The 21,057-nt window shown below is 36.4% G+C and overlaps 1 protein-coding gene across 4 annotated transcripts in view; it reads left to right on the top strand.

Moving 5' to 3' along the window:
* CABIN1 (calcineurin binding protein 1) overlaps positions 1-21,057 on the top strand; it is a 122,864-nt gene that overhangs the window by 6,553 nt on the left and 95,254 nt on the right. For 2 of the 4 annotated variants that reach the window (XM_075041633.1, XM_075041635.1), the window contains exons 9-21: positions 983-1,132; positions 2,226-2,518; positions 3,547-3,715; positions 4,169-4,305; positions 4,719-4,936; positions 6,798-6,876; positions 7,120-7,307; positions 8,569-8,718; positions 9,458-9,652; positions 10,768-11,004; positions 12,443-12,602; positions 13,439-13,554; positions 20,272-20,433. In XM_075041633.1, coding sequence (XP_074897734.1) covers positions 983-1,132; positions 2,226-2,518; positions 3,547-3,715; positions 4,169-4,305; positions 4,719-4,936; positions 6,798-6,876; positions 7,120-7,307; positions 8,569-8,718; positions 9,458-9,652; positions 10,768-11,004; positions 12,443-12,602; positions 13,439-13,554; positions 20,272-20,433 — 2,254 coding nt within the window. The remainder of the gene's footprint in view (positions 1-982; positions 1,133-2,225; positions 2,519-3,546; positions 3,716-4,168; positions 4,306-4,718; positions 4,937-6,797; positions 6,877-7,119; positions 7,308-8,568; positions 8,719-9,457; positions 9,653-10,767; positions 11,005-12,442; positions 12,603-13,438; positions 13,555-20,271; positions 20,434-21,057) is intronic. The other 2 variants (XM_075041634.1, XM_075041636.1) reach the window with 1 other exon arrangement.

A 21,057-nucleotide genomic window follows, 5' to 3' on the forward strand; every position in this document is an offset into this window, starting at 1 on the left:
GTAGAGGCCTGTAAAATTCACAGGATCTGACTTAAGTTAACAGACCATTCAGCATCAGAGCTGCTTCTTATACTGTAATATGTTGCTGTGATGGTTAGCAGAATTCAAGAAAGTTAAGTTTTTAGTTTAATTACAGTTCAGTCTCACTGAATAGTAATTGCTGCATGTGCAGATAACATCAGTACCCTGTATAAGTTGTATGTAGTAAATGGAAGTGGAACGTGCATCTTGGCATGCATCCTTAAGTTATGCAATAAATCAGTCAAAAACATGTTTAACATTTTTGACTACTATACTCTTAACATCTAAAATGTGAAAGTACAGAGTATTTACAAGATATTAGAAGAGAAAGGATAACTTAAATTTTAAGGCTCTAGGATTCTAAGTATAGCAGTAGACCTCTAACAGAAAGTCCTGTTTAGTTATTAAGCTGCCTTAGGTCTGACTCTTAAAATGAGTTACATGCTGAATTAAGCCAGGGCTCTTAGCCACTTGTTTTTTGTTTCTGGATTGTGATATCTCTGAAAAAGTGGATTATTTTTCACTTTAAAAAATTCCTTCCAAGATTCAGACTATACAAATCTGTGATGACATGAATTCCTCAAAACAGCACTTTGGAATGAAAGGGATTTCTCAGCCATACCGTTTTTTTTCTGAACGAAAAACTTCCGTCCCAGAAAGAAAACAAAACCTCCTGCTTTCCTTTCATTTCTAAGTGTTTGGAAAATGGAATAGGACAATCTCCCTTTATCTTTTAATTTTTAAGGCAGAACAACGATTTTGGATGGTGAACGCTTCTATATGCGTGCTATAAAGTTTGTAAAATAATGTTATTTGAGTGCTTGTTTTAACACTGCTTAGTTTTGTTACTGTATAGGAAGATATCAGATGAATCTCCCCAGGCTTTAAAAAAAACAAAACAACAAAAAACCAACCAACAAACAAAAACTTTAACTTGTCTTCATTTCTTATTATTTCGCAGTGACATGTCTATCCATAATGTAAATGTGAGTGCAGCTGAAACAGGAAGAATCATAGACGAAGCACTGGAGTTACGTAAGAAAAGACAAGCTTTGCTAGTGCGTGACAGAGAACCAGACCTCAGACTGGTCCAGCCAATTCCCTTTTTCACGTATGTCTTTATATTTTCTCTTTTTTAGAGGTTTCGCTGAAGCCACTTATGCTGACAACTGTGTTGCACTTCAAATTTCTTCAGAAGACTTTTTTTTTTCTTGTAGAAATAAGCAAACAAACAAACCAACCCCCCAGTGTTTTCATATTTTGTGAGTTTATAGGTTGGTTTGGTGTGCTTACGATTTTAGCATAAACCCCATATCTATCAGTTTTCAACCTTTGAATTAAAATCAGTGATGAAAAAAAAAATCTTAACTAAGAATGATTTGGCAGCCATTCTAAGTGTATTACTGGATTTTTCATATATGACTAGTTTGCATATGAACTTCAAAGTAAGTTTAGCTTTTTAAAAGTTGTTTTTACTATTGGGATAATAGCAACTTGGAAACAAATTACAGTTCTTTATTTGCAGAAAGAAATAAGGATTCTAATAAGTTGTTATATATGTCTTTATTAAGGCATAAAGGATTGGGGTTTGGTTTGGTGTTTTTATTGCACATATTCTTCTGGAATATTAATGGACTCTGCAGGTAGATCCTGTTGTAGAGAAGTTGCTTCTACTTGTGGATAAAGGTGAGATCTGTTGTTGATTGAATGCAGAACCTGAAAATGGTTCCTTTGACACTACTGTTTTTTAGGATTCAGTAGAGAGTAATTTCCTCAACAACTACTGCATAGACCTTTTTTTATTAGAGGCATTTTTTGAGATTAGGCACATAATTGACTCCCATTTCCTTGCTACAGCAGCCAACTCACCAGTTTCCTCTGAAAACTTTAGCCTGCTGCCACAGTTTGTTCTCGTTTTTCTAAGTGGTGTATTCTGAAGAAAAGTATCTAAGGACCTCTGTTGCAGGCCTGAAATTGTCAATGGTCCACAGGAAATACAGAAAATTACTCTCCAGCTTTTCTAGTTGTGGGGCAGATTTTGACACTCCAAGGTGTATTCCTCTCCCACTGAAAAGCTGCTCTTATCATCTCTCAAGCTATAGGAGAAAAACAATGTTGAATGCTGTTAGGTTTGTAAATATAATTTAGAAAATAATGCGACGAGAATTGATGGAGTTGTGATGCCATTGTGTTTCCACATGCAGGTGGAAGTGTTTAGGAGAAGCTTTACTTGCCATGTATCACCACCTCACCACATGTGATCCTCCTCGACCCAGTCTGGGAAAGAGAATTGATCTCTCAGAATACCGAGACCCAGTTCAACATTTGATTCTTTCTCCTACTTCTACTCCTGTCAGTGTTATTCAGCCAACTCCTGTCAGCTCTAATCCGGTGGTGACAATGCCAGATCCTGTATTACCTTACACTCCAACAACACCCAACTTTCCAAGTCACAGTCAGAATTCATTGGAACCAGGAGCTACTGTAGGTGAGCAAGGTACTTCAGTCTAAGATTCAAGATATCTTTCCTACTTACCTGGGTATTAAAAACACTGCAGAATTCATTGGGAAATGCTGTCTTTAAACTGCATGTTGGTGGATTCAGAACCTTTTTGGCATATGTATAACATCTCGTAGAAAAAGTGAAGTTGACCTCTATAAAATTAAGTTCTGTTAACCCTTTAAATTAGAAAAGGAACGCCACCTAAACTGCCTGAAAATCATTGATTCCTGACTAAGACATAAGACCAGTGTTCAGGACAATGGACTTACTTTCCTATCTAATGGAATTGAGAGAGTTTGTTTTGTTGTTGTTCTTGTTACTTCAGTGCAGGAGAATCTAACCTTTTCTGGTTTTGTGCTATTTACTCATGCTTCAGTTTTTCAGTCTTTAAGATTAGGAGAATCATGACTCCATTCCAACAGTGATGCATATCAAGCTTTTAATGTTGTGAAGAGTCTTGAGCTCCTTAGAATGAATGAGCTGTTATAGAAAAAGATGACTGGATTATTCTCTGGTCATGTGTTACTTTAAGAACCTGAGAGAAGTAAGCTGTCAGCTCTGTTTATCTGAAATCTGTAGCAAGAGGTTTGAATATTTTATACTGTAGCTGTATAAGTATTTACATATCTAAAACTATCAAGGAGTTTCCAGTATTTTGTTGATATTCATGGGAATTTACAGGTGTTAGTGAAGCTAAAGGTAGACTGCTCTGATTCCCATTTCAGAAACTTCTTGAAGGCTAAACTAATGAATTCTAATGAATAATGAAATGCAGAATTTTCAGTAAGTCTGCTTCTTGCCTCAGACCAGCATTTTTCTGCAAAATGAGATAGCCAGTTTATATTAAAGTGAATTTTTTAATTATTTAAAAATTTTTTTGCACTGTCTTAGAAGGAAACCAATGAATCTCAAGTGTTGCTGTAGAATAAAGTGTCAGCCACAAATGAATTTTTTTTAATAAAAAAATAATCCATTTATTGTTTGGCAGTATTTTTATTTTTTTTTTTAAATTCTATTTCTAGGTGACATATCTGCAGGTGATAAATCTAAGAAAGGTGTGAAGCGAAGGAGAATTACAGAAGATAGTGGTGAAACAGCAAAAAGGAGATCTGCTAGAGTCCGGAACACCAAGTGTAAAAAAGAGGAGAAGGTTGACTTTCAAGAGCTGTTGGTGAAATTCCTTCCTTCCAGGTACTGTACAGCAGTAACTTTCATTATGACAATTTCAAGAGCTAAGTAGAGGAAGCTGTTTGGGCTTTTGTTTGATTGATATGCCCCAACCTTAAAACCACTAAACCCATGTTATTCTTTGAAGCACATGTGATGTGTTGTCTTCTCATAAATTTAATAAAATTGTTTTTAGTGAAAATTACTAAAAACTAATTGAAAAATAAGAAAGCTTTTATTAACATGAAACTGAATTAGAGGACAATGCAGATGTCAAAATGGATAAGGTAAACAAAGAAGGTAATCTTGGCTTGGACAAAATACGGGGACTGGATGTAAATCTCTGAATTTGCTTCAGTTAATGTACTTTCACTGTTAAAATATGCACAACATGCCATGTTTAGGTTTCACTTACTAGTGAAAGAAAGAATGAGGATTTTGTTGATATTGTGGGTTTTGCCCCCTCCTTTCGCACAGATTAAGGAAATTAGATCCAGAGGAGGAGGAGGATCCTTTCAATAACTATGAGGTACAGTCAGAGATCAAAGAGGAGAATTTCCAGCATGTTGGACCACATAGAATGTCATTTGATTCTACAACTTTTATGGAATCTGGTAAGGATTTCATTATAACCCTCACTCTTTCTCTGTTGGTTCTTCCATATTGCATGCTTTATTTTCTGTGTTTTCCTATCATATCTAGAAAATACAGAAGTATATGCTATTTTAAAAAGTATAATTTTATGGCATAGAAATATCTTGGTAACAGGTTTGTGTTTTGTTTTTGTTTTTTTTTTATTTTTAAAAAAGTCTTGGGGACTGCTTAATTACTGTGTGCAAGAGCTCAATTGTGTGGAGCTTCCCATTTAAACAGACTGGAATACATTAACTTAATTCTGCATGTACGCAGCACAGGAGAACTGTGGCAAGATTAGTGCATAAAACACTGTTGAGACTTAATTGTTTCAAGGTATGGTCTGCCTTGACCTTAAACACTTATGGCTTTGTGTCTATCTGCTTTTTTCTAGAAAAGCAGGACGTTCATGAATTCCTGCTGGATAACCTGAACAATGGTGGGATCTTGGAGCTGATGATGAGATATCTAAAAGTCATCAGCCAAAAGTTCCTAGTGAAGTGGCCTCCTGGCTTGTGTGAGGTGGTCCTTAGTATCTATAATAGCTGGAGAAAGCATAGTAGTAGTCTTCCCAATCCGTTACTGAGGGACTCAAGTAATCAGCATATCAAGGTAATGAAACACTTTTCCTTATACTTCTGTTTGCTGCTGTGTTGCTCTCTGTGCACCAAGAGTACCTAATTGAAATCTAACAATAAGACCCAGACTTCGCTTAGCTCTCTCTGGGGAGCTGCTTGTCCTAGCTGTTGCATCTTTCAGAAACTGGTATACTGCAGCTTGCCTAACTGTTTGTTCCTGAGCTCCTGAACATATCTGGGTGATGCTACATGCAAGTATACCTATACATAATATCTGTGTGTATATAAATGTACACATGCATATAGATGTAATATAAATATTATAGACATAAATATGTTTTACTCCTTTACTCTGTTGTTGCTCTTTCTTTTTCTTTCCTCCCTTGGCTTCTGATATGACACAAAGTTTTGTTTTGTCATCAGGTGAGTAGAGAGGCTGCTTTGTTCACACTGGCTGATTGAGTGTCAGCATTTCTGCTCTAAATAGAGTAAATACAGTTTAATTTTAATATAACCTGCAATTTACAGTAAAAAACCCCCGAACAAACCAAAACCAATTCCACCCCCCCAGCATCACCGTTTTATTACCTTTATAAATCTGTAGATTTCACAAATACAAATGGAAAAAATGGTAAGTTTGTTAAATTAGTGTTAAACTGGCTTAGTGACACAAGGTGATACTTCTTGAATTAAAAACTAGTACTGATATGTCTTGTCCACTGAGCCTACCTATGTTAGCTTTTCAATGTTAGCAATGTGTATTCATTTGGAAAATTATTTGCCTTTGGTATGACTGCAGTTTGAAATATTTTTTTTCAGCTCAGCTGTGTTTCTACTTTTTTGCAAATGAAAAAAGAATTCTGAAAACTATGTTCCATTGACTTAGTTTACAAAACAAAGTATTGCTATGTAGCAGCTGTTAAATTTTTTATATATCCTGTGGCTTTTGTATTTCTGTATATTTTTCATACCTACATACCCTTTTTTAAACAAATGTAAATATATTTATAAATGTATTCCCTTGGTTCTCATTATGACTACGTAACTGCTTGCTTGTATGTAAAATTTAAAAAGTCAAGAATTTGTAGCTATACAATAGCTAGACAATACAAACAGCACTGTCCTCATGCTTGTTTATTCTTTTTCATCCTTGAATTTATTTTAAATTTGATCTGCAAGCTATCCTGAGTGTAATCAATACAGGTTTTTAAGGTTGTAAAAGGCTATTCTGGTAATGTGTATGGACTTTTGAACCTTTTCACAAGCACCTGTTTTTTACAGCTGGACCTGTAGCCCTTATTCGTATCAATTTAATCAGAAAGTAGTATATTCTTCACTGTACAAAACTACCTGGCAGAGATCCATGGTGATGTGATTTTTAATATATTCCTGAACTTTATCCAGCAGGCATTAATAAGCTGGTAAGACTAGAGTACATACTTGGTCTCATGGAGTTAAATACTGAAAAAATTATAGGATATAGACTTTTTATTTCTCAAGTATCAGTACTTCTACTATATTCTGGAAGCATGCTTTTAGCATGATTTAGCAATTTAATATAGTTTTCTTTCAGCTGGATACAAAATTAAGGATGTCACTTCTTTCTAACATCAGGCAATGCTGTTCTGACTACCTTCTTTTATGAGCTGAGATTTTTTTTTTTTAATGCTTCTTCTAAGTATTGTTTTATTTTTTACGTGTTGATTTGTAAATGCTATTATACACGTTAAGACAGAGGAAGAATTAGTTATAGCTTGGGAATAGAAATCCCAAGAGGACAAGTTGAAGGTTTTCTTTGAAGTAAATTGCAAATTTAGTGGTAGGTTTTTTTATTCTTCTTTTAATGTGTTTCTTCCTGTATACTCTTTTTTGCTATCTCCATACTTTTTCTGAAGGATATGATGTTGATGAGCCTTTCTTGCATGGAACTGCAATTAGATCAGTGGCTACTGACAAAAGGGAAGAGTTCTACAGGTGAGAACTGGGTATTACTTTCTTCAGACTCTAAACACTCAAGGTATATGAAGAAATGTTTCCAGGAATTCATTGGATTTTGAAGCTATTTTTTTCTTAAGGAATATCTTTCAGATCTGTATTTTATTGGCCTATCAGTTGTTTGCCTTAAAGTAGATCAGTACTTTTGAAATACTATTATGTGGGGCTCTTTTCATGGGGTGCTAGCAACTTTATGATAAAATGTAATTAATTGATTTACAGTTTCTCCACGAAATTGCCCTGCTGCCTCTGTGAATGGAAAGTTTGGTCCTGACTTCCCAGGAACTCATTTCTTGGGAGACCTGTTGCAGCTGTCATTTGCATCCTCACAGCGAGATTTATTTGATGAAGGCTGGATGGAGTTTGTCACTCGGGTGTATTGGCTGAAAGCTCGCTTTCTAGCACTGCAGGTTTGTTTTGATTTAATAAATAAAAATTTTCGCAAATTAAAATCAATGTTGTTCAGAGATGCTACAACTGATTTGGGAATCTCAGCTCATTTAAGCATGCGGATAAAATCAACTCAAAACATAGTGATTTAATTTTACTTTTTAATATAATTAACTATCCCTAAGGGTAGAGGTGGAAATTAAGTAGGAGGTCTTACATGCTAAGCTGATATTCAGATATAATTAATATGTAAGTCTTGGTTTATATTAGCTCATGTTCAGCTTAAAAAAGCATATTTGAACTGAAGTTGTTCGGAGTAGTATTGTGTAACTGCAGAACATGGATTTTTTGGGACTCACACTAGTGGATACTACCAAAGTCCCAGACAGTCCAAAATGCAGCTTTCAACTGAAGCAGACTGTATGTTTAAGTACTCTCCCCTCTGCTTTTTCAAGGTAGCTTGATTCTTCTTTTGGAGACGTTTAATTCAATATGCAGATTTTGAAGCAGAGGGTTTTAAACCTATCTCTAAGGGAATAATCTGAAAGAAATGTTATTTGATCCCAGACCTTTTTTTCTCTCCAAGTGTTGCTTCCTCAGGACATCAGGGTTTGTTTATGCATCAATCATGTTTAAGTCAATTGTTGACTAATAATGTGAGTCAGTTTTGTAAGTGTGAACTAACCAGTTCCTTCCATTTTTATTTTTTTCTTCTAAGGTTTCCTTTCTGATAAACTTACTTGAGGAAAAATGAGAGTTCCTATATGGCTACTGCCATTTTTTCTTTAGATACACAGAGTAACATTTTGCCTGTACAGCTTGCATTCCTCTCCTGACCACTCAGCTTCAGTATCTACTCCAGTTAGACAGAGCGAGTAGAATGCATTCACTTTGCAGAATATAAGAATGTTTCTTGACTCAGTGTTTTTATTTGCACAAATGGAAGAGTTATTTCTACTGTTTTACTCTTCCATGTTTTTAAAGTAAAGGCATTTTAGCAATCCAAATTAATCTTTCAGATTTATGCAAGCTGAATTCTATTTCTCTGATTTGTTTTACCTGTTATTAAAATAACTGGTAAGATGTATTGGGTTTTTTGGGGTTGTTTTTTTTTTAAATTGAGATTATGAACTGGAATTGGTTTTTATTTGGGAGGATGTGCAGTAATCACACTAGCAGTGCTTGCACTGAATTTGAACATTTTCTACATGCTTTAGAAAGCCTTGTTGCAGACAGAACTGTAGGGTTTTTTGTTTGTTTTCCCCTGTACTGTTTCTGTAGGGAGACATGGAACAGGCACTTGAAAACTATGATATCTGCACTGAAATGCTACAGAGCTCCACTACAATGCAAGCTAAAGCTGGCAATGAATGCAGCATTGTAATACGGTTACCTAATCTACATGTTGATTCTGTTGTTTCTTTAGAAGAGGTAAGAATTAATTTGTAGGTGTATTCTTCCCACTCCATCCCTCCCAGTTTTCATGGTCATCTATGAATTAGCTCTTTTGTGATGGAAGTTTACCATACCTGTCCTAGAATTTTTCTAAGACCGAAAGGACAGGTTCATAGTTTAATGATGATGTCGAGGCCATCATCTCCTTTTCAAAAAGACACCTTTTGGATCTGTTGGTCCTGTACAACTTAAGATTGCTTTTATGCAAAATAAAAATATTAGCAGCTACATGTAGAATGGTAGACTATTAGATTAGTGTTTCATTTTCTGTTTCAGCTTTGCTTAAATGAGTTCTTTACTTCAGCAGTCTGTTTTCCACGTAACAATTTCCATACACTTTTAAACAAAGGGATGTCCGTCTTCTATTCTTTCTGTTGCTGTTTTGGGGGATGAACTGCAGCACAGGAGGTGTCATCTTCACTTTGAAGTCCATCTGATGGATGTATTCTTGCAGTACGGAAATGTATGATTTTGGGATTTGAGGCAAAAAAGTTTAAAATCATTATAGTACTGAAGTCATATACTATATAATAATTAAAAATCTGTGGAATGGGTGGAGTGTTACGTAATAGGTGTTTTCTTCCTGGTTTATATTCCTGGATGTAGCTGTAGAGTTCACATAGCTTTACAGCTAAACTGCTAGGAGAAATGGCAGTAGTCAAATGTATATGAAGACAAAATGAAAGTTGGATTGTACCACCTGTGATGTTTGCAGATTGAAAAGAACCTAAAGTCTCTGGAGAGATGCCAGTCTTTGGAAGAGATTCAGCGACTGTATGAGGCAGGGGATTATAATGCAGTGGTGCATCTGCTTCGTCCAACATTATGCTTTAATGGTTATGGCAGGGCAAAACATCTGGAATTTGTAACATCCATACCAGAGAGACCAGCACAACTGCTTCTCCTACAGGTTTGTTTTGTTTCTTAAGAAATCTTTTTTAGTAGCGGATTAGGACTTACTTCTGAAAACAGGATGAAAGGAATTCTAGAGTGAGTGTTAATGGTTAATGAGTCTTATTTACAAAGCAAAACATGGAACCTAATCTGTAAATGGTCTGAACAGCATAGTTTTATTGACATCATTAGCAATATGCCAGCTTTTGCTAACTGAGAACGTGGCTAAAGATAAAAGATGTCTGAGGCCTACATGAAGTGGCCAGAAAAATTGTGAATTCAAATAAACTTGAATCATTTGCAGAGTTATCTTATGAGTGGATTCATGCTACCTGCATCTGCTGTGAATACTTCCTGCTTTTGCTGATGTTGACTATATGGCAATTTGCAACCATTCTGCAACTTAAAAGTTACCTAGCATGTGAATGATTTTTATGATGTAGTGTATCTGTCCTGCATGAATGAAAAACCATTGGTAGGTACATCCAGTATAATTGCTGTAGATTTAGTCCATTTGACACTATGAAAATAAGTGTACAAATGAGCTCAGCTATAGGAACAATTTGAGCCTATTAGGTTCTCTGGGGGAAAAAAAAGGTTGCACAAAAAAAGACTAATGCTCTTTTAACTGGATTGAACCAAATCCTACAGCCTCCATGCCATCTCATGACCGAAACTTGGCAAAGTAGAAAGAAGCAGGAGGATGTTGCTATAATGCTAGCCTTATAGTTGCTATTTTGTTATTTATGAAGTAATAAAATGGTAGCACAAGATCATAAAGATCCAAACCCTGTTTCTGTAGGGCCTCTATTCAACTGCGTATCATTAGAATTCTAGACCTACAACCATCCCTTTCCTGAATAATTTTTTTTCTTGCATCTCTTACTAAAGCAGAAAGATTCAGTGATGATTTTTTTGAAATTTAGATCCTACTTGTATATTTGTCATCCATGATCCGTGGACCTCCTATTGTCCTTTTTTAATGTCATATTTAAAGGTGTTCTGTTATCATTTCATTGAAGTAACCACATTAACCTTATATATTGTGTTGCTTTGCTCTGCTGTGCATTCATGGTTTAAAATAAACCCTTCATCCTTATAATAGATTTTTTTCATATTTACATTCCCTAGGACTCCCTGCTCAAACTGAAAGATTACAAGCAATGCTTTGAACGCTCAGAAGTTGCCTTGAATGAAGCAATTCAGCAGATGATTAATATGACAGCAGCCTCTGCTAAAGAAGAGTGGGTTGCTACAGTAACACAGCTGCTCACAGGAATAGATACTTCATTATCATCAGTCAACAGCATCCTGAAAGACTCTTCTGTAACACCAAGCCTCATTCGATTAACAAACAACCTGATTCAGGTAACCTGTTCAGTTGTGCTAGGAAAGAGGTATTGCGTGCTACAGACCTTCAGACATGATACAGCTGCTGTCTGAATTGCCACCCACTCGCAGTGACTTCTGGGTTACATTTTTGTTGGGGGAAGGTCGGGGGAAGATTTTCATTTCAATATGTTAGAGATGCATTCAGCACACCTGTGCTAGAATCAGTAGCAGCAGGTACCTTCAAATGCCAAGCTGCCTAAAATAATCAAAGAATGGTAGTAAGGCAACCCAAGGAACAACACTATTTCCTTACGCTATTTGAAATGGTGATAATGGGAAGACTGATTGAGCTGGCTGGGTTCAGTTTGTAAGTTATGGCACTGATCTTGGCTGTATGCGCTTTGAGCTAGAAAACAAGGTCTCATAAGCCTTATGAACATGGTAGAGTTGCTTGCAAGTGCTGGCCAAGCTAAGATTTTTTTCCAGTAAAAACAGAGAGGGTGATGAGAAGAGGGCAAGGAAAAAAGTGATGTGTGGACTGTTTCTAGCATTATGAATACAGCTAATTTTAGCCTTTTAAAGAAGGTACCTTCAAAGCTTAAAATTACTGAATGAATATTTTTCAGTCCAGGTAACAAATGGCAGACTCTCAGTTCTGTTAAGAAGCTACTCTAGTCAATGTCAAAATTCAATGTGCTTGCAACTCTTAAATCTCCACTTATTTGAGTAAAAGCCAAGGACCTTCACTACTCACAAAATTATACTCTCATTGTGTAAAGTTGTGTGTGTCACTATGTTACAAATGTAATGGAATTCTGGAGAACAGAGTATTCATTGTAATATCCTAAATGGTTTCTGTAGTAATAATAAATATAATTCTTTAGCTACATAAATACCAATAGAAAAAATGTTGTATGTGTGAAAGAATGTAAGAAAAGTGTAGGACTTCAGAAATTTCTGGCAGTGTGGCAATAAAATGGGCAGTTGTCTGTGAGAAATGCTAGGGCAACGGTTCTGTGACACAGTATTGTGTTGCTCTGAATGTATTCAGTTGGTCTTTAACAGTTGTTGTAAGACCTGGTAAAGAATTCAGGAATTCTTTTAACTAAGTTCCTCTTCCTTGCTGGGTTATAGATAAATTGTACAGTAATGAGGCCTACTAACACTAAGAATTTATGCTGTGCATTTGCTTACTTTGAATTGTTTGTATATGGTATTAACAGAGAAATAACTAGTTGGTAAATGATGATGCAAGAGGAATGTGAGGGTAGGGGAAATGATCTTCTACCCTTCCCCATACCAGTTGATCTTATTTGTAGGACTTTACTATCACTCCTTGTGAGAAGCTGAGACTCAGCTTTAGATTGTTTCCTTAGGATAAACTGCATTACCAACTTTGGGTTGTTTGGAAAGGATTCACACCTGATGTTTATTTTGTATCACTTTGTGTGTATAATGTCTGTTTCTTTATTAGATCATAGACTGCAGCATGTCAGTCCAAGAAGAACCAAAAGAACCATACGTCTCCTCAGTGCTTCCATGGATTATCCTGCACAGGATCATCCAGCATGAGGAAGATGCTTTTCGATCCCTTTGCTCCCAGCAGCAGCAGCAGCAGAACCAGGGAGAAGAAGGTGGGTTAATTATTCACTTTTACATATTGGAGCTGAGGTCCTTACCATCTCTAACTCTGGAATATAAATAAGAAAATACTTGTTTGTGTTTGTCATCTTATCCTGCTGGCTCAAGGGAGTAGAGGGGTATGCAAAAATCACTTTCTTACCACAGAGGAGACTTCTTTTTGCCAGATGAAGCATTGGGTGTGTTCTGGTTTCAGCTGGGATAGAGTTAATTGTCTTCCTAGTAGCTGGTACAGTGCTATATTTTTGAGTTAGGTATGAGAAGAATGTTGATAACACTGACGTTTTCAGTCGTTGCTAAGTAATGTTTAGTCTAAATTCAAGGATTTTTTCAGCTTCTGATGCCCAGCCAGCGAGAAAGCTGGAGGTGCACAAGAAGTTGGGATGGGACACAGCCAGGGCAGCTGACCCAAAGTGGCCAAAGGGGTATTCCATACGATGGGACGTCAAATCTAGTATATAAACTAGGGGGAGTGGGGTGGAGGGATTGCCGATCGGGGCCTAACTGGGTGACAGTTGGCAGGTGGTGAGCAATTGCACTGTGCATCGTTTGTACGTTCTAATCCTTTTATTACTACTGTTGTAATTTTATTAGTGTTATCATTATCATTATTAGTTTCTTCTTTTCTGTTCTATTAAACTGTTCTTATCTCAACCCACGAGTTTTACTTCTTTTCCCGATTTTCTCCCCCATCCCACCGAGTGTGGGGGAGGGAGTTAGTGAGCGGCTGCATGGGTCTTAGTTGCTGGCTGTGGTTAAACCACAACAGGCTAGTTGGATTTAACTCAGTTCTGTGCTACTTTAATATTTACCAACTTCTTTCTTCCAGTGAGTCCAGATACCCCTATGTTGCCTTCTTCACTCATGCTGCTGAACACTGCTCATGAGTATTTGGGAAGAAGATCCTGGTGTTGCAATTCAGATGGCGCTCTTCTCAAGTTCTATGTAAGTGTTAGCATCGTAGAATAATTTAGGTTGGAAGGGACCTCTGAAAGTCATCTGGCCAACCCCCATCTCAAAGCAGGGAACAACTTCAAAGTTATATTAGATTGTTTATTGCCTTGTCTTCATGTTAAAAAATACACTTTTAAAACCACTTTACTTGTTCTCCCAGACAAACACATGAATGTTTCAGTCAGTTTAATCTGAATAGCAAAGGCTTGTTATTCCAGACCCATCAGTATGCTTTCTAAACAGGACTTTTTGTCAGACAAGAGATGCCTTTGGATAACCAACTCTGTACTATAAAACCATCTTAAATAGGAATTAGTAAATAATCTACCTTGCCCTGAAAGAGAAAGCACTGGAGCAGTGTTAAGTGATTATTCTGAGTACTTAGGATAAATGTGGACCTGTATCAGCCACTGATCGTGATAAAAACGATAAAAACAAGTTGAATGACTTGAATTTTGTGGTGCTTAGCTTCAGAAGATGCATCTTCTACTGTTTAAAAAAGAACAGAGGTAATGTTTGAAGCTAATAAAAATTTCTGGTGCTTATCAGCATTCATCCAGATGACTGGTAATACGGTAATTTGTCATTGTTGTATATTCTTTCGTGTGGTAAAGTCAGAGGTGGTTTGGGTTTTATTTTTTGTAACGAACATATAAAACCACATGCAGCTTGTGACCTGTGGAAAGGGAACACCTGATACTGAATCTATATCCAGCTTTATCTTCTCCTTCTGTGTCTGGTAGCTCAGCCACACCCTTGCCCTGCTTGCAGCAAAGGTTTACTCCGATTTAAATTCAAAATTTTATTTTAGATATCCAAATAACGTTTTGCTCATAATAACTCTTAATTTTTAGCTGTCCTCTGAGAATTAAGAGTAACAATTCTAAATTCACAAGTGTTGAAGGTGAACAATTGCCCCAAGTCTGCTAGCTAGAGAGAAGGAGAGAGAGTTCGCACATGAGGAATGTCAGGAAAAATAACAGCCAAACCATAAAATCCCATCTTTCCTGCTTATCTCTCAAATGTCTTACTGGAAGGTGAGCTGTCTGTGTGGCTGGAGCATGCTTCCTGCTCCAATATTCCAGCAGTGACCATGACTTTTGTCCCCCAACCGGGAGGTAAGTTAGGTAGGATGAAAGTGGCAAACTTTGGGCAAGAGGTGTGTGCCATCTCAGCAGTGCATTCTGGTGGGTGTGCACTTCAGTCTTTCAGACATGAAAAAAAGCAAGTGGGCTTAGCAGAGTTTGCTGTAGGAGCAGATAACCCTGGTTACCCACAAGGAGTGTGATCCAGAAAGTAACCAAACCATAGCATGGAGAATGAGCCAGTTAATTTCCCAGAAATGAGTACCAGGTATCTTGAATGGAAAAATGCTGTTAAAGTGATTGCCAGTAATGTTGCATAGCTCTTCTTCCTGAGAGAGACCAGTTTTCTTGTGTACTGTGCCTTTATTTCCTCAGAGTTCCAGTATTTGATAAGGATTTTGCAGTTAAGTAGATTTAACACTCATAATTGATGGTATTAGAGTTCTACTCAGTTATGCGTGGGTGAGACAGACATGATGTGACAATGCAAACTTTTGTTTCCTCCCATGTGCTTCCATGTGCTTTCCTCCTAGCAGCTTCAATTATATTCAGGTCTACTTTTCTTTTTTCTCCCAGTCCAATAACACAAGGATAAAAGGGATTTAAAATAATAGACTGAAGGAGGAAAGGGAAATACTTAATGTCATAGGCAGCCACTTCAGGTGTTTTCTGTTGAACAATGCTGAGTTCATCATTAATTCATTATAGTTTATAGTACCACTGAAGATATGCAGAATTTAGATACTGCTAAAGATAACTGTCTTGTGCTTTGAAGGATGATCTAATCATTCATATGAAGTAAAAATGCAGAAAAGACTTTTTTCAAAGCTTTTGTAAAGCGTTGTGTAACTTATTTTGTTCATTGTAGGGTTTTTCCTAGGTTTTGATTTTTGTTTTATTGTTCTCCAGAACACAAATGTTGCTAGCTCAAGATACAGAAAGAGCTTGGGTAGAATTCTTACTTGTGCTGAAAGGGGGGAGTGATTATCCTTGACATACCTTATCATGTTGTCAAAGATGTTAAATGTAAGAATGGATGCAGCAGAGATGTGGATAGTTGGTAGTAGGGGTGTGGATAGCTGGCAGCAAAGCTGAGGAACTCAGTACATGGACTTTTTTTTTTAACCAAAAGTACTGTAACTGTTGCTTTCAGATGAAGCTTGAAGTATTTTAAATTTGTATAAAGCAAAATTAAATTTTTAAGGACGTTTTTCTGTTACCACAGACTGTGAGACCAAGTTTCAAGTATTAGTGACCTTTAAGAGGAAGAATGTGGGTATAGTCTTTGCTTTTAAAAATACGTTGAAGGGTGATTTCTTAGAAAGACAAGAAGTCAAGAATCATGCTCATTTATGTTCAGTAATCAAAATGATATTCAAAAGTCTTAATTGTGAGAACTCTTATGTTAAAGAAAAGAAAAAATTAAGAGTAGTGAATGTAAGAAGAATGACAGCATACCTAAGTATTAGAATAAAAAAGTTATGTCCTGTTTGGAAGTCGGTTTTCTAAAATCTGGTGAGTAATAGAAATGAACACTTGAGTGTTGATATAAAATTAAAAATAAACCTGAGAACAGTTTATTTCCTGTCATAATTCCCCTTGTTCTGTGGACTTAACTTGCTGAGAATAATAATTGTTTTCTTCTGAGTTTTCTCCTCTGTTTTGCTTCTTGCACTAGTATTTCATTTTGTTCCTAGGATTTGAAAGAGAAGTAGGAATAACTAAGCAGTCTGACAGTACTGTACCTCATTCACAAGCTGAGAAAAACTGCAGTGTTACTTCTTTAAAATTGCTGCTAAAATAACCCAGTGGGATTCCATATTCATCTTGTTTCAGTGATTCTAAAGAAGTTGCTCATTTCACAGAACAGAATTTGTCAAGTGTTACGTAAAGTTTGCACATTTTCAATATAGGTAAATACTATTTAACATGTAAAAAAGAGCATATTTAACTGTCAGCCAGGAAAACTGTGTTTTGAATTTTGCAGTTAAACTTGGTTATATGTTTCTTCCAAGTCACAACAGTAAAGCTTTGCAGGCCATTGTGTGTCCTCAGTTACGCATGTGGAATGCTACTGATTGCCCACAGACTGTGTGGTGTTACCCAGATTTGGTCCTGAAGCTGTGATGTATTTGGCTGTTCTGCTGTTGATAAATTTGATTTGTTTGCTTATACCTGCCTTGATTTTATACCATGGATTGAAAAAAATAGTAATTCTATTGTTTTCATGTTATTAACGAAATGTAACTTCAAATATACATCTAGAGTTCATCTACTGAACAAAGATGATGAGAATGAAGAATTACTTCAGTTCTTCACTTCCCTGTGTGTGAAGGCTGTTCTTTGATCTGTTTTTTAAATCGGTGTGTTAAAAGATCTAATATGCTCGAGAAATGGGTGTCTGGGCAGTAATGCTGTAGCATTATTAGATGAAAGGAGTTACCCATTCATTGCTGACCTTTTTAAGATTATTCCTTCAGGTCTAGTTGTTACACCAGGAAAGAAATTTCCTGTGTGTTGCTGTTGCCTCACTTTATCCTTAGCTTAGAAACTAAAGTGCAGTCAGGTTTTCACTGTGCAAAGTACTGACAGTCTGGGGTAGCCTGGCTGTTGGCAAAACCCAAATACACAGTACCATGGCATTCATTGGGCAGTGCTCTACAAGGATATTTCAGTGGCACTTTACAGATTCAGCTTGACTTCACTGAGGTTTATTACCTTCAGCCAAGAGAAAATCATGACGAGTTCTGCATAGAGCTACTCAGGAATCTCTTTAATTTCCCTTCTCAGCACTCCCTGGAGCTTATTAGCCACAGCTCAGTGCCAGACCACATCTACCTCTGCATTTGAGCAGCAGTGTGTCTAGGACAGTAATTTAGACAGCTAGGAAGGATGGTGCGGAGAGCCTGAGGGGTTCTACAGGAGTCAGCTCACCCTGGTAGGGCTGGAGCTAATGAACAGTGTTTGAACTGAGGCTGATTTAGTGTAGGACTATTAGATTATCTCTGCATCCTACTCTCCTCAGTCTCCCTGGTATTAGGAACATAATGCTGATACACCCGAGTTGTCTCTGGATGGGTCTGCCTTGGGTGCAGAGGGCTTATTAGCTCAGGCCCTGTGCTTCATGAAAATAGATAGCCTGTTTCCAGACTTGAGCTCGCTCTTAGATGCGGTGCTCCGAAGTGATGAATCTAAATTGTGACTGTATAGTCTGCCTGTATCCACAGCCTGGGGACTCAGATAGTATGCTCTGTGAACCTGGATAAACTACAGATAATTGAGAGCTGTGAATGTAGTTACAGCTAGATCTTTGCAAATGTCATCACGTACTTTGAACAGAATCTTCAGTTTTCAGCCACAGAATTGCCTACTTCTTAAACTGAAATATTACATAGTATTATTGAGCACAAGGATTTAGTTTTCAGAGACAAGAGTGTGTTGGAAGGGTAAGGAAAGACAAAGATAAAATGGAGTGAATTATTTGAAGAGAAAGGCAGCTTCAAGAATGTTAAACAAAAGTATGTTTTAAAGACTGATATTAAATGATCACTTTCTGTAGGTGAACTGTCTGCTCAAGGTAGTGTGCAAGAGAAGATATTAATATGTAGTTGAGTCCTTTAGTAATAATCAAAGTCTGAATTACTAAAAACAATCCTGGATTACTGCCAAGAATTATAAGAACACAGGAGATTGTTTTGAACACGGTTCAAATGAGAATTCTGTTAGTGGTGTTAGATGTGATTTTGTTTGCAGCAGTAGGAATATCATGCTTTTGTTACAGTATCGTGTGATGCTTACCTCTTCCTTTCAACTTACTTATCTACACTTTTGGTAAATTTCAAACATTGTTCACAGATTCTTACAGGAAAAATAGTGGAAATCAGGTGTCTGCTGTGACTCAAAGACGATTGCTGTGACTCAAAATTTAATTGAAATGCCTTCTAAGAATTGTCTTTAATTTCTCAGGGTTTTGACTTAATAAATAGTACCTTGTTCTTAGCACGGATCTTTTAAGCAAAAGAGAATTAACATTTTATAGTTAATCTCAGTGCTTACGAATGAGCTTCTTGCATGTAGAGTGACAGAATTTTGCCTTGTGATGATGTGCAGTGTTTGTAGTGTCAGGAAAGCCAATCAAAACAAGAAACTTCTTGTAGCATGCATCGTATGCATAAATAGAGTTTACAATCCTAGATGTTGAAAAATAATGGTGATAAACAGGCAGCTGAAGTACTTTAATATGATGAGCTTTTATATGAATTGCAAATAGGTGAATATTTTGCATTTTCAATTTATGACTGCAAAATTTCTGTTGAGGAGACTCTTAAATTTAACCAGTGTGTTGAGGAATGGGTGTGGCTGATTTGGAGAGGTCAGATCTTGCTAAGATGAATAAATGAAAGCTGATGCTTTCTATCAGAGGAAAAATGTTAAAGGAAATTACTTACCAGTTAATCGAACTCTTCTGGTCGTATACAGCTTCCTGAAACTTTAGAGGCAAATCACAGTGGAGAACTTGGTATTTTTCTATACCCTTCAGTATCCCAAGTGATGATTACAGTAGAAGCATTTCTCTTCTACCACCTCAAATGAGTTTTCTTTAGACTTAACAGGTGTATTCTGATACTGGGGACACACATGACATGTTACTGTTGCATGTGTAAGATATTATGAATGTAATTTCTACTTACACATTTCATTTAAATTTAAATTTCGTAGTGGGACATGTTGGAATTGATTCTTAAACCTCAGTCATAAAGTGTGGGTTTTGTTTTGGTTTTGAAATAAAGATGCAAAATCCCACTACAAAGGTTATTCTTGGTGAACATGTTTTTACTGACTTTGAAATGTCTTCCTGGAATGTGTTCTTGTTTGGTTTGCTTTTTAAGGAAGCTTTGTGAAAATTTTCAAAGAATTACCTTTTGTCTTTTGGCATTCAGGTGCCGTTTTCTTTAATGAATGTTTTAGAGCAATAACATCTTCCAAAATATGCTAGTGTTGGGTACTTTTTCTTGTAATGTTGAAGTTAAAGATAGCAACTTGCCACAGTATTTAGTCATTTGGGATCAGTCCAGCCACTTTCCTTGGTGTGTAGCCATCTGTATAATACTATTCATACTATGCAATTCTATGTCCCTTTTAGCCAGATTTTCGTTAGCCATCCCTTCTTTTTCTGCAAAGTCCTCTCCATTCCCCTTTTTCCATGCAGAGGAAATTGATGTTTGTGAATTAGGGCAGAAATTCTTCTGTGCCTTTTCCTTATTCACAGGTTTGACAAACAGTAGCGTTTATATTCATAGAAGCAACTTGCGGTGTAGTGGAAAACTTTGAATGATCTTAAGTCTGAAACATTAAGCTAGTATCTAATCTCATTGATTGAAGACAAGAGTTCATGAATTAACATAGGAAGAAAAGTAAAAGCACTTTATTGCAGTTACAGTACCATTTAAAACTCTTGTGTGAGACTAGTTTACAGAAATATGGGTAATGTTTGGTTGTAATTGGGGAAAAGTACATGTAGTACCTTAGTGTCGCTTTCATCATCTGCCTTCAGACAACTAGGCAACTTGTCTGCAAGCTGAAGATTGCATTGACTTTTTCATTGATATTTGTGGTGTTGTAGGTTCAGGTACTACAAAAAGAACTTGCAGCATCCACTTCTGAAGATACTCATCCATACAAAGAAGAGCTGGAAACAGCCTTGGAACAGTGTTTTTATTGTTTATATGGCTTCCCTAGCAAAAAAAGCAAAGCAAGGTACCTAGAAGAACATTCAGTACAGCAGGTAAGATACATATTATTTAATGTCATGGAATATCCTGAAGTGATGAAAGATACACCCTTGTTTGGTTTTAATGCACCTTAATATATTTTTGAGAAAGATTACTTTTATTTCCTTGTAAAATTTATGTATTCTACATATTGTAGAAAATAAACTAATTTAAAAAATATGGAAGCCTTTATGAGTATAGAGGGTCAGATATTTGAAATGAAATGCTAGTATAATCTTATTCACAGTAGTCTGCCCTTTTTCAACTATTGACAAATCGATTTTATTGAGCCATGACTTTCCTGTTTTCAACAGAGAAGAAGTTCAAGTTTGAGGAAAATTAGAGAGGAAAAAGGTCAGCTTGGGAGAAGAAAACTTTAGCAGCCAACCTTGCAGTTTATGAAAGTGAAAAATGTCACTTTAAAAAGTTATGCAAGTAAATTATATTATAGCTTATTTTGAAATCTATGGTGTTAAATATCTGGTAGCTTTTTATGAGAAATGTGTGAAATTCAGTTGAGTTTGGGAGAAGAATAGTTAGAGTGCCTTGGGAAGAGGGTTGTAATATTAAAGAAGGGACAGAAAAAGCAAGTTGGCAGTCCTCTGCCTTGAAACATCATTGATTTTGTTCAGAAAGTT

The sequence above is a fragment of the Buteo buteo genome, chromosome 11, assembly GCF_964188355.1.
Source record: "Buteo buteo chromosome 11, bButBut1.hap1.1, whole genome shotgun sequence".
NCBI lineage: Eukaryota > Metazoa > Chordata > Aves > Accipitriformes > Accipitridae > Buteo > Buteo buteo.